Source organism: Rhinolophus hipposideros, assembly GCF_964194185.1.
Source record: "Rhinolophus hipposideros genome assembly, chromosome: 10".
Classification (NCBI taxonomy): Eukaryota; Metazoa; Chordata; class Mammalia; order Chiroptera; family Rhinolophidae; genus Rhinolophus; species Rhinolophus hipposideros.
The window spans coordinates 528,538-540,388 of NC_138056.1; the positions used below are offsets into that span (position 1 = coordinate 528,538).

The following is an 11,851-nucleotide window of genomic DNA, read 5'->3' on the forward strand; positions in this document are numbered from 1 at the left end:
GGTTTTCTGAAGGTGTCTTCTGCCCTGGCAGTTGGAGGGGATTCGGCCAGCCCTCCCTGGTGCTCAAAAGGGCCTGGAGAGTGAGGGGTTCCGGAATAGAGCCAGCACCCCGGCCAGCTGTCCAGAGCTCTTAGTCCTGCCCCAGCTGCCTCTCCCCCTGAGGCGTGGGGCAGCTGTGGTGACGGTGGCAGCCCCCAGCCAACAATAACGGTTGGGGTTGGTGGTGGGACTGCAAGACTGGGAAAGCCGGCTGGGCAGGTCCCCGTGTGCATGTGTGCCAGGGGCCACCCCCCTCGCGGTCTCAAGGTCCTGTCCTATCGGCCCAACCTGTTCTAGTTCAGCAGGATCCCCGGCCTCTGAAGGAGAGGCCTCCAGCCCCCAGCACTGCCAGGTCTGCACAGTGAAGCCAGGTGGGTGCAGGGGCCAGGCTGGGGCTGGGGACCCTTGGGAAGAGGCTGGGATGTCCTCCAGGCAGGCGCTACACAGATCCTCTCAGCCCTACCCCAAGGCGAACCCAAGTGGCTGCTGTGTCCTAACAGGAGTGCTCGGGGGGCCTGCTGAGGTGAGGCCCTTTTGCCCCACCCCCTCACTCACTCAGGGGCACAGGCGGTTGTGCTGTTAAATACCATTTTCCAATATATATTACCTGTGTATTGTTTAAAAATGGGAAAAACCAAATTGGGAAAATATAAGGTAGAAAGGAAAGTCACCCCACTCCTGGAGATAACCATTGAAAATAGTTTGGTCTATTTTCTGCCTTGCTTTTCCTTACACCCACTTTTGGCGCCTTAAATCGGGATCCACAGGACAGCGCCCCCTCCCCGCCCCGGTCCTGCTCAGGAAGGTCCCCAGGTGCCCGGGTCACCTCCGCCCCACGGTGCGCTGGGGCTCTTTCCGGACACAGACGCTCTGGCTGCGGGGTCGCGGGCGGGCGGGGTGTGGGCCGAGAGCGGGGCCGCCAGGGCCACGCCGAGAGGCGGGGACACAGCAGCAGCAGCAGCAGCGGGGCCCCGCCCGGGGCCGGCCCACGCTGGGGTCTCGGTGCCCGCTGCGAGGTAGGAGACGCTCCAGGCTTGCGCCCCCCGCCGTCGCGCCCTCCCGGGAGGAGCAGCCGCGGCGCGCGGCCGGTGCGGCGGCCCGGCTCGCAGGTAGGCTCCGCGCCGGCCCCGCCGCCCGCCAGTCCCTTCCCGACACCGCAGGGCGCGCCGAGCCTCGCGCGTCGCGGTCAGGGACTTCGGGGCCCCTCGGGAAGGGGCGCGCAGCGGCGGGGCAGGAAGGGCTCGGCCCCCAACATGCGGGAGCGCGGGCGGCTCGCGGGTCCTGCGGCCCTTCCTCCCCGATCCCGGGCTCCCGCCGCGGCGGAGCTTCCGGCTGGATGGACTTCTGGTCCCGCGAGCCACTGGTGGGGTGGCGCTCCGTTCGGGTGAGGCGACCGCGAGGGGGGGAGATGTCTCCGGTCCCCTGTTCACTCCTCTCGCCCTTCCTCAGATCTGCCCTCTTTGGAGAGTGCGCCCCTTCCCGCCCCCCCAGGAATACGAGTGGGTTGAGAATCACGGCCCCGAACTGGGGAGAGGACCTCAGACTCAGGTGTGGGGGGGTCGGCTTTGGGAAATCCGGGACCAGGTTGCTGCGGGAAGGACAGGTGATTCTGATTGGGGGCGGGACGCCCCCGCGTGAGGAGAACTCCACGGAGGTTCCGGGACCTGGAGGGAGCGAGTCTGGAGGAGGGAGGGGCCTAGTGCGTGGGGACGGCCTGTTAAACCTAGAATCTGGGGTGTTTCTGACAAGGGCATCCAGTCTCCGCACCTGCACCCCAGAGGGCCTGGCCCCCGGGGGGAGGGGCTGGGCAGGGAGGGCGGAGCTTACTTCGCCTGCCCGCTGGCTGGCGGGGCGGGCTGCTGAGGCCCATTCTTCAGCGGCGGAGGGTTAGGCAGGAGTGGATGGCTGAGAGGTCGCACTGGCCCAGCCTGGTCAGCCCCGTCTCCGTGCCCCCAACTCCAGGACCTATTCAACTCCTCCCCCAATGACCACGCCCTCGCCCCAGCTCTCTGCCCCCAGTTGCCAGAAGCCCCCTCCAGAGCGTAGAAGTCCATCACAAGGTCTTCTAGCTCCCCGCCAGCGAGATGGCCCCTGTCCGGGGCGGTCCTTTCCTGGCTCCGTCCTGGGCACGCAGCCTCTAGCTCCCTGGGCAGCCCTCACAACCCCGGAGGCCACAGCACCACCCCCAAGCGGGGGTGCTCCCCAACTGCCCCTCCTCTCTGGATCTGCTCCAGGCCTTCTCCCACCTTCCAGCCTGGTGCAAGAAGCCCCTCTGCTCACTCCTTCCTCCTTCCTCATGGCTCCCTCAAACTTCACTCTTTCCCTTCTCCTCCCCCGTCATGTCTTCTGAGCTCTGCTCAGGCCCTGACTCCCCCTTGGCTTCACAGCACCCAACGGCCGAGACCCCACTTTCATGGCCAGCCCTGGGAAGCCCGGGACAGGAGAGGCCCTGGAGGAGGGGCAGGAAGAGGGGGGCTCCATGGGGCCACGGGCAGCCATGCTGGCACAGGCCAAGGAGCTGTTTCTGCTGTGTGACAAGGAAGCCAAGGGTTTCATCACCCGCCACGACCTGCAGGTGAGTCCCCAGTGCCGAGAGGCCGCCCCAGGCCAGGGCTGACCTTAGCTACTGAGCCCTGTTTCCTCGTCTGGCCAGGGCCTGCAGAGTGACCTGCCCCTCACACCGGAACAGCTAGAGGCTGTGTTCGAAAGTCTGGACCAGGCCCGCACAGGCTTCCTCACGGCCCGAGAGTTCTGCCTTGGCCTGGGTGAGCCCCTCCTTTGTCCCTCCACCCAGTGACGCATCTGCTGGCACTTGTGGGACCCTAGTCCACGCAGACTGCAGCCTGTGCCTGTCCATCCGCACCCCATCCCAGCGCGTACTGGTGTCTATACACACAGTCACCGCTGGAAGGCGCCACGGGGAGGCCCTCAGCTGCCGTGGCGTCTGTGGAGCTGACCCTTTTGCTCCCCCACCCCCTCCCATGCCAAATGCAGGTGGGGCTGGGAGCCAGCTGTCACCTCCCATTCCCAGGCCAAGAATCAAACCAGAATAAGGAAGAAAAACAGGAAACTGGGCTCAGAGAAAGGGCAGGATATGTGTATGCTGGTGTGTGTGTGGGGGGGGAGTGGAGGCTGAGCCGGGGTGGTAACCCACAGCCCTGGTAATCCCTCCCTCCGGTGCCCACAGGGAAGTTTGTGGGGGTGGAGTCGGCCCAGGGCGCACTGCCCTCCCGGGCTTCTGAGGAAACCTTTGAGTCGGGCTGGTCGGAGGTACAAGGCACGGGGGCCTCTCTGGAGGAGGAAGAGGAAGAGGAGAGATTCTTCGCTGTACTGGAGCAGCTGGGGGTATCCCGGGTCCTGGGCGAGTGAGTCTGTGCTGGCCCCCGCTCCCAGTTCCCTCGTCTGCTACCTCCATCTGCATGCTGCATGTTTGCTCCTGACCAGGATCCCTAGGCCCGGTGTGGCCTAGGTGTTCTCTCTCGGCTGCAGATACCTGGGAGGGGCCGGCGTGATTTCCCACAATTTGCATTTTAGGAGGCAGCAATCGGGCTGCGGGGAAGAGGGGCGGCGCCGGGCACACGGCCTTGTACACAAGCGCACGGCCTCGCATACACACGACCTCTCGCTGCCCCGCCAGCGGCGCACACGCACATACCCCAGGCAGGGGCGAAAGCAGCCAGGAGAGGAACGTCCTGCATGCGGCAATCGCGCCTGGCTTGTCCAGGGCTGCAGGGGTCACCTTTGGGGAGGGTGGGGAGCCCCCGCTTTGGCTTCAGCCCGTGCCCCGCCTCCAGGCAGCGGGCGGTGCGGACCCTCTGGACTCGGCTGCAGCGAGAGAGGCCAGAGTTGCTGGGCTCCTTCGAGGACGTTCTGATAAGTGCGTCAGCCTGCCTGCAGGAGGCGGCCAGAGAGCGGGACCGCCTGGAGCAGGCGCTGCGGCGGTGAGGGCTGGGCGCCAGGGCGGGGCTCCGGCAGGAGGGCGGGGGTGTGCAGTGCTGGCAGGTTCTAAGCCGCGTCTCACCCTCGGCGCGCCGAAGGCGGGAGAGCGAGCACGAGAGGGAGATACGGTGCCTGTACGAGGAGACCGAGCAGCAGCTTCGCGAGCAACGCCGGCGCCTGCGGAGTCAGGTGGGCCCGCGGCCCCGCCCCCCGCTCTGCCCAATCCCAGACGCTTGTCTTCCTGAGAATTGGTCCCACCCCCGACCCCTGCCCCTCTGCCGCTCGCTGAGGCTCAGATGCCCCCCGCGCGTCCCAGGAACTTCCTCGGGAGGAGTGGAGAGGCCACCTGGAGCTGGAGCTGCAGAGCCGCGAGCAAGAGCTGGAACGCGCGGACCTGCGGCAGAGGGAGGTGAGCGGCCGCGGGCCCACCCTGCCGGGGAGGGGTGCAGACCTGCCCAGCTCCGGTCCCCATCGCCACAGCCACCGTGCACTCCTTGGTATACTTGAGGTCCTCTGTGCCTCACTGTCCCCAGCCTCGGAATTGTTGGCAATCAGGGGCAAACCAGCACCCCGGGGAAGAGGGGGGATCCTTTCCAGCCTCGATTCTCCCACAACCCTCCAGTTGGAACAGCAGCTGCAGGCCCAGGCCTCTGAGCAGCTAGAGGCGCAGGCGCAGAACGCCCAGCTGTGGCTCGCCAACGATGCTCTGCGGACGCAGTTGGAGGGGGCACAGGAGCAGCTCCGAAGACTGGAGGGCGACGTGCAGGGCCGCCAGCAGCAAACCCAAAGGTGTGGGGATGCGGGGGCGGGCCATCAGAGGCGGGTTGGGGAGGGGGAGAGAAAGGATGGCAGGTGCTGTGGGATAGGGGTCGCCCTTACGGCTCAGGTCTGGGCCACTTCCAACGGAATCCTGAGGCCCAGCCCTGCTCTCAGGGTCTCCGTGGGGCAGGGTCCTCTAGGGGGTGGTGGAGCACCCCAGGAGCCTCCCTGCATCTAATCTAGGTCACCACCTCTTGCCTGCAGAGACGTGGTCGCCGTGGCAAGGAACATGCAGAAAGAGAAGCTCAGTCTCCTGCGGCAGCTGGAGATCCTCAGGTTTGGGCAGGGAAGGGTCTCAGTGCAGCTCGGGAGCTCCTAGCTCCCAAACATTTCTGACCACCAACCCGCCCACTGTGAGGAAGTTCTTCCTTGTGTCTGCCTTCCATTCCTCATGCTGCAGCCCCAGCCAGACACTTCTCTTCCGTGTGAGAGAGTCAGAGCCCACACTCCCGCCCTAGAAAGCTGCCTCCTGAGACCTCTCAGAGCTCTTGGACTCCCCTTCCCTAGGGAGCTGAACACGCGGCTACGAGATGAGAGGGACGCCTGTGAGGCCAAGCGGCTGGGCAGTGGCTGCAGGAAGGCTCTGGCCACAGCCCGCCTACCAGTGCCCACCTGCTGCTGCTGTTGCTGCTGCTGCAACTGGGCTCGTCCCCCCAGACGTGGCTCGGGCCACCTTCCCAGTGCCCGCTGATCAGCCCCAAGTGACTTACTGGGCGTTACTTGGAGAAGCTGGCCTCTTGAAGGTTACTCATCATGGCTGGGGCTGTCCATCCAGGATGTGGGCTCTACCTACTGGGCTGCCGGCCTGCCTGACTGCAGTCATGAAGGGACTAACCTGAGGGTGGTCAGGGTCTCCTGTGCCCTCCTTCAGGTCCTTAGTCTGTTCTCATACCATCAAACCTATCCTTGTCCACCAGAAAGGCACCCCCCCCCCCAAATAAAGTCCACTGACTGCACTGCAACCTCCTGGGCCTCCTGTGTGTGGGGAGGTATCCAGGGTACACGTGTGGTTGGGGCTGGGGGTCTCTGCGTGTGCCTGTGAGTGTCTCTGCAGGTCTCTGGTCGTAATCCAAGCCCTCAATGCCCATTAAAGCTTGAAGCCCCGTGGGCCCCACTGGAGGATGAGGAGTCTGAGGCCCAGTGTCTCCCAGGGAGCACAGGGCGGAGCTTCCTGTGTGCTCCAGCCGCAGTTGGCCACCCCTTCCCCATGCCGGTTTTCACACCACCCTGGGTGGACCACCAGAGTCAGGCCAGTCCTGCGTGGAGCCTCCTGGCGTGGGCTCTGCCTGGGGAGCTGGGAACTGCCAGCCCTGCCAAAGGCAGGGAGCTGGGGCGGAGTGCTGCCCATTGTCCGTGGAAAGCTACTCCAACTGACTGCAGACTCAGACCCTGCCTGGGGCTGGGGATGAACCCGGTGGGTTGGAAGTCCCCCCCACTCCCACTCTCAGCTTCCCAGTCCAGCAGCTCAACTGGCCTTTTTTCCTCACTCCTTCCCACTACTGCCAGGCCCGATGCCCTCCAGGCTGGGGTATCTCTCACACGGACCGCAGGCCTTCCTCCCTGGCCAGCACTTGTTCTGCTGACCCCTGCAGCTTCCAGGTGGTCCCTGGGTTGGGAGGAAGGAAAGAGGGATTGGGCCTGGAGGACTCTGGGTCTTGGATGCAGTCCATGGCTCTGCTAGTCGCCTCCCCCGCCTCCCTACTCCCTGGCCTAGCTCCTCGGTCTCCCGAGGGTGTGGGCCCTGGCTAGGCTGTGGGCTCCCCCGCGCTGCAGCCCGCCCGGCCTCCACAGTCCGGGTGGGGACCCTCAGCACTCGCATAGGGCGGGTGTCCCGCCCGGCCGCCCGCGCAGAGCACACGTTCGGACCCGCCGGCCGTGGGCGGGGTCTGCCGACTGTAGGTGGGACCGGAGCGCCGAGGTTTGTCGGCTGTGGGCGGGGCCTGCGGGTAGGGGCGGGGCTGTGGGTAGTCGGGCGCGTCTCCAGTGCAGGTCCGGGGTGGGCCGCATATTCACGGTGCTCGGAGCCACCGCCCCCGCCGCTGCCGCCGTCCCGGCCCGACTCGGATGCGTGGCCGGTGAGTGCGCCGCCTGGTCAGGCTGGCCAGGAGGACCGAGTGCCCCGAGGCCCTGTGCGGCCGGGACCCGGAGGCCCTTTCCCGAGGGCGGTGGAGGCGGGGAAGCCCGGCGGGCGGAGGGGGACTCAGGGAGAGGGCGGGGCGCCTCGCGGGTCCTCGGACAGGCCTGGAGGCCCCTTCGGGCCGAGGGCCCCACCTGAGCTTTGCACTCGTTGTCCCTGGACGCCCGTCCCCTTCCCTCCGCGCGCGGGCCCGCCCACCACCCGGGTGCGAGTGGGCCGAGGGAGGTGGCCGCGGTGACTTAATGGCGGTGACGCGGGATTCCTCGCCGGGCCTGGCTGGAGCGGAGTCCCGGTTCCCGCCTGGGGCGCGGGCGGGCGGCCGAGGGCCGGGTTGAGTTGCAGGGGCCTGGGGGTGGGGCAGCTGTGTTCCCGGCCGCAGGAACTATTTCTGCCCGGCGCTTTCCCTGGGGTTCACATCCGCCAGGCACTCCCGGAAAGAGGGGCCCCTACTCAGCGGGTGACCGGTGCGCGGGCCGTGGGGCTGGATCTGTGTCCGGAACCAGCCTCCCCAGAAGGCCTGGGACCCCAGAGCAGGCCCAGGGACACGCCTGCGGGCGTGGGGCTTCCACACTCCTCAGCTCCGTGGTGGGGGTCTGTGCCTTTTTTCTAACCAGGCTGCAGCTACTGCGCTTGGTGCGGGAGGGGCAATGACAGGTCTGTAAGGGGCGGGAAGGCCCAGGGTGGGGTGCTGGGAGAAGGCGTGCTGTTCCTCCCAGGATCGGACTGTCCAGAAGTGTCCTCTGCCCTGCCCCTCCCTGGCCCAGACCAAAATACCAGGCCTGGCCGCTTCCCTTTCAGCCGCTGGAAGTGACTTTGCCTGCTCTGGAAGCCCCGCTTCAGTCCACTACCTAGGGCAGCCACATCGAGAGGTGGCAGGACCCTGACCATCTAGTGTGGGCCAGACTTGTGACCTGTACCTGCCCTTGTAGCGGACCCTCCTGGGAACTTCCGTCCACCTGTCTTAAGAGGAGGAGCAGTCCCTGCCAGCCAGGTAAGTGCTGGGCGGGGTGTTGGCTGTGTCTGGAAATGTGGCTTGAGGCACTCAGCTGCGGTCTGCGCCCTGCACCCCTGCCCCGCCCTCCCCAGTGCAGTCACCCCACAATGGAGCAGGCTGGCTGTCCAGGCGCCTCAGGAGGAATACACACAGCCTGTAGCTGGACTTATTGCTGGGGTTGTGTGGCTGTTCCCTTTCCAGTAATGAGGGCCAGCTGAGAAGGAAACACCAGGTCTGGGGAGTGTGTCTGCCCCCCCCCCCGCCTGCCTGGTTCCCTGCAGTCCCCCCACCTCCTCATGCAGGCCTCTACCTGCCCTTTACCAGAAGCCCCAGGGCTCCCCTAACGCCACATGGCTAGTAAGGGGCAGGCCAGCCTGTCTCCGAGTGGCCTCCTCCCCTCCAGCAGCCAGTAGGTTCCTGCCAGCCTGTGACGTGGGTCCTGGGGAATGCTGGGGGGGCGGGGTGGGCAGTCAGGCGGGGCCTGTATGAGCTCACCCCGAGGTGCCTGCTGGGGCTTCCTACCCTAGCGGCCAGTGGGGGTGAGTCAGCTACTGATGGTTGGGGGGTCCTCCACGTCCCCTGTGCCCTGGGGTCTGGTCAGGAAAGCCAGGCCAAGAGGCCTTCCAGGGCTGTGGATACCAGGGTGTCTACCCTGGCTGCCATGGGGGTGGGGGCTCCTGAGCTGTCCTCCCGGGTGTTCTGGTTCCCATGGACACTCCCAGGGCCAGCAGGTGGCTTGGGCATCTGTGTTGCCTTCTTCTGTCCCCATTGGTATCCGGCTGTCCTCCCAGTCAGCTCCTGGTGGTGTGGGCTATCTGACCTCCCCTTGCCTCCCAGGATGGGCGAGTTCAGCGAGAAGAAGTCAACATGCGGCACCGTCTGCCTCAAGTACCTGCTTTTCACTTTCAACTGCTGCTTCTGGGTGAGGAGTGGGCACGTGCCTTCCCCCGACCCGTCCTCTCCACCTGTCACCTCCTCACTTCCATCCCTTGTCCTCGAAAGGAGCCCTGACCTGTGTGCACTGCCCACAGCTAGCTGGTCTGGCTGTCATGGCGGTGGGCATCTGGACGCTGGCCCTGAAGAGCGACTACATCAGTCTGCTGGCCTCGGGCACCTACCTGGCCACGGCCTACATCCTGGTGGTGGCTGGCGTTGTTGTCATGGTGACAGGTGTCCTGGGTTGCTGTGCCACTTTCAAGGAACGGCGGAACCTGCTGCGCCTGGTCAGCAGGGACTGGCTGGCAGTGGGGCGGCGGTCACTGGGCAGGGGCTCCACACCAGGCTGCCTGGGCTGGCTCTGGGGCCCTGACCAGGGAAGAAGGGACTGATGGGGGTTGAGTGTGACACCGTGGATAGCTTCTGCCATCACCTGATGGCATTCACCTGGGGGGGGGTGTCTCTCCCCACCTGCCCAGCCTCCTGGGAGTCCCCACATCCCAGCTGGGCCAGCTGAGGGAGGTCAGCTGGGGGAGCATGGTGGTCCCCCAGCCCCCACCTGCTGCCTGGAGCCCTCACTGTGGCCACTTGGGAGCTGAGAGTGGGGACTCTGCTGTGCTTGGACACAAGGTGTTCCCACAGCATGGGGGTGTCCGTGTCCCACCCACCGCACTGTCCCCCCTAGTACTTCATCCTGCTCCTCATCATCTTTCTGCTGGAGATCATTGCTGGGATCCTCGCCTACGTCTATTACCAGCAGGTGAGGGGCTTGAGGCCACACGGAAACACACACACACACACGTGCTCAGCTACACATGACCCCCACCAGCTCCACAGCTGACCATTGTCCCATCAGGCCCTGGAGAAGGGGGATGGGTCATGGGGCTAAGGTGGAGTGCAGGCTCAACAACCTGCGTGTAGCACCCAAGGGGGCTCAGAGGAGGAGACAGGTACTCACAGAATCTAGAGCTTTCTCCCTGCCCCTCTCCTTCCCCATGGGCACCTGGGTGACTCTCCCAGCCAACCTGACCCCCCACCCCAGCAGGCATCTGACTCTAGCTCTTCCCTCCCCCTGGAGTCCTCCCCATGCCTCTCCTGCTGTCCTGGGGCTCTCCCTGCGTGGGTTGCCCCCATTCTGCGACACCTCCAAGGGTCTAAGACTTTGTGGCTGAAAGTGTTCACCACCTCCTGTCCAGCTGAACGCAGAGCTCAAGGAGAACCTGAAGGACACCATGACCAAGCGGTACCACCAGCCGGGCCATGAGGGTGTGACCAGTGCCGTGGACAAGCTGCAGCAGGAGGTTGGTGGGTGACTCGGAGGGCCGTGCGCACCCCTTCCGGCTTTCCTGGGACCTCCGTGTGAGTCCCGCAGCGGCGATGGGTGGGGTGGGGTGGGAGCTCAGGCCGCCCTGTGCCCCCTGCAGTTCCACTGCTGTGGCAGCAACAACTCCCAGGACTGGCGAGACAGTGAGTGGATCCGCTCCGGGGAGGCGGGCGGCCGCGTGGTCCCCGACAGCTGCTGCAAGACCGTGGTGGCCCACTGCGGGGAGCGGGACCATGCCTCCAATATCTACAAGGTGGAGGTAGGAGGGCGGGGCCTAGGCGGCCAGTGTGGGGCGCTAGGGGCTGGGTGGCCACGTCCTGCAGGGGGCCTGGGGCTGCAGCAGTGGGGGCTGGAGGACTTGCTTGCCTTCACCGCCCTCACCCCCACTCTCCAGGGCGGCTGCATCACCAAGCTGGAGACCTTCATCCAGGAGCACCTGAGGGTCATCGGGGCTGTGGGCATCGGCATTGCCTGCGTGCAGGTGGGCGCATGGTGGCTGGGCAGGCCCTGGGGGGTGCAGGGGACACAGTGGCTGGTGGCGGAGACCCACTCAAGCCAGCTCTGTGCTGCAGGTGTTTGGCATGATCTTCACGTGCTGCCTGTACAAGAGCCTGAAGCTGGAGCACTACTGACCCACCAGCAGCTGGCCTTTGTGCACGTGCTTGCTACGGCTTCTCACCAACTGACTACTGATACTACTGATCGCCAGGGAGCTGGGGTCCCAGGACGCCTCTCCCTCCCTTCCCTTTTGCCATGGAGGTTGTTCTCATGCCTGTGCCCCCCACCACTGTGCCATCACTGACCTCTGGGGACCCACACCCCCAGAGGGAGATTCAAGTGCCTTTTGCTGCACACCAAAGTCCTGAGGTCCCAGGCAGGGTCCCTCCTACAGTGAGGAAGGGGCGGCACTTCTGCCTCTGTGGGTGGGGCTGGTGGGGGGTCCTGGTCTGGTAGGTGGTGTGGGGGTATTAGGTTCTGACAATAAAGTGCCCCCTCCCACAGGCCACCTTCTCTGGGGGGCGGGTTCACGGGGCCTCAGGGTACTCCCTGCCACCTGTGCTTAGTTGGGCTGGTTTGGAAGCGAGATGGGCAAAAGTGGGCTGGCCCACCCTAGGGTGCTCCCAGCCTCCTGGACACACCCCACACGGTGGTCAGGGACAGGCCTGGGAGGGGCACTGCTGGGTGGGGTAGATTCCTGGGGAGGCCTGGCAGCTGCAGGTGTCAGCCACCCATCCACCTGGGGAAAGCTAAGCAAGGGAACCCAGTCTCCAGGGTCCTGTGCCTCTGCTGAGCCCCCTGCTTCTGGCCACCCTGCTCCACTGAGGCCCTGCCCTGTTGTCCCACTGCTCTCACCGCCATCTAAAAGGCCAGTGTTCAGTTATGTCCCCTTCCTGAGGGCAAGCGTTGTGTGGATTTTACTCACTGCTGTATTACAAATGCCTAGAATTGCTCCTTCCACATAATAGGTGCTCAATAAATGTTTGTGGAACAAATGGGTGAATTTACGTTAGTGACTGGGACAATTCTGACTCAGGGCCCTCACGTTCAGAAGAGTGGGCAGACGCACCCACCCATCCATCCACTGCCATGACAGAGCAGGGTACATTCTGGGGGTCGTGGGCAGCCAGGTACGAGCTGACAGGACTCAAGTGGGGCACAGGCC

General features: G+C 65.2%; 2 protein-coding genes across 4 annotated transcripts; both read left to right on the forward strand.

Moving 5' to 3' along the window:
• The first annotated feature begins 945 nt into the window (after nucleotides 1-945).
• Nucleotides 946-7,880, forward strand: CRACR2B (calcium release activated channel regulator 2B). 3 transcript variants are annotated; one of them, XM_081064378.1, is made up of 11 exons: nucleotides 946-1,148; nucleotides 1,489-1,587; nucleotides 2,427-2,614; nucleotides 2,693-2,804; nucleotides 3,227-3,404; nucleotides 3,834-3,980; nucleotides 4,077-4,167; nucleotides 4,295-4,387; nucleotides 4,601-4,767; nucleotides 5,002-5,073; nucleotides 5,305-5,763. In XM_081064378.1, exons 3-11 carry the CDS (start codon nucleotides 2,453-2,455, stop codon nucleotides 5,486-5,488), a joined length of 1,206 nt encoding a protein of 401 aa, XP_080920504.1. In that variant the 5' UTR covers nucleotides 946-1,148; nucleotides 1,489-1,587; nucleotides 2,427-2,452; the 3' UTR covers nucleotides 5,489-5,763. The 3 variants fall into 3 exon arrangements, with proteins under 3 accessions (XP_080920504.1, XP_080920506.1, XP_080920505.1); XM_081064380.1 differs by lacking the exon at nucleotides 1,489-1,587 and having other exon boundaries at nucleotides 951-1,148; XM_081064379.1 differs by lacking the exons at nucleotides 1,489-1,587; nucleotides 5,305-5,763 and adding an exon at nucleotides 7,733-7,880 and having other exon boundaries at nucleotides 973-1,148.
• On the forward strand, nucleotides 6,742-11,681 carry CD151 (CD151 molecule (Raph blood group)). The gene is made up of 9 exons (XM_081064381.1): nucleotides 6,742-6,872; nucleotides 7,864-7,925; nucleotides 8,766-8,850; nucleotides 8,960-9,151; nucleotides 9,550-9,624; nucleotides 10,061-10,165; nucleotides 10,289-10,447; nucleotides 10,583-10,669; nucleotides 10,761-11,681. Exons 3-9 carry the CDS (start codon nucleotides 8,767-8,769, stop codon nucleotides 10,818-10,820), a joined length of 762 nt encoding a protein of 253 aa, XP_080920507.1. The 5' UTR covers nucleotides 6,742-6,872; nucleotides 7,864-7,925; nucleotide 8,766; the 3' UTR covers nucleotides 10,821-11,681.
• Nucleotides 11,682-11,851: the final 170 nt, after the last annotated feature.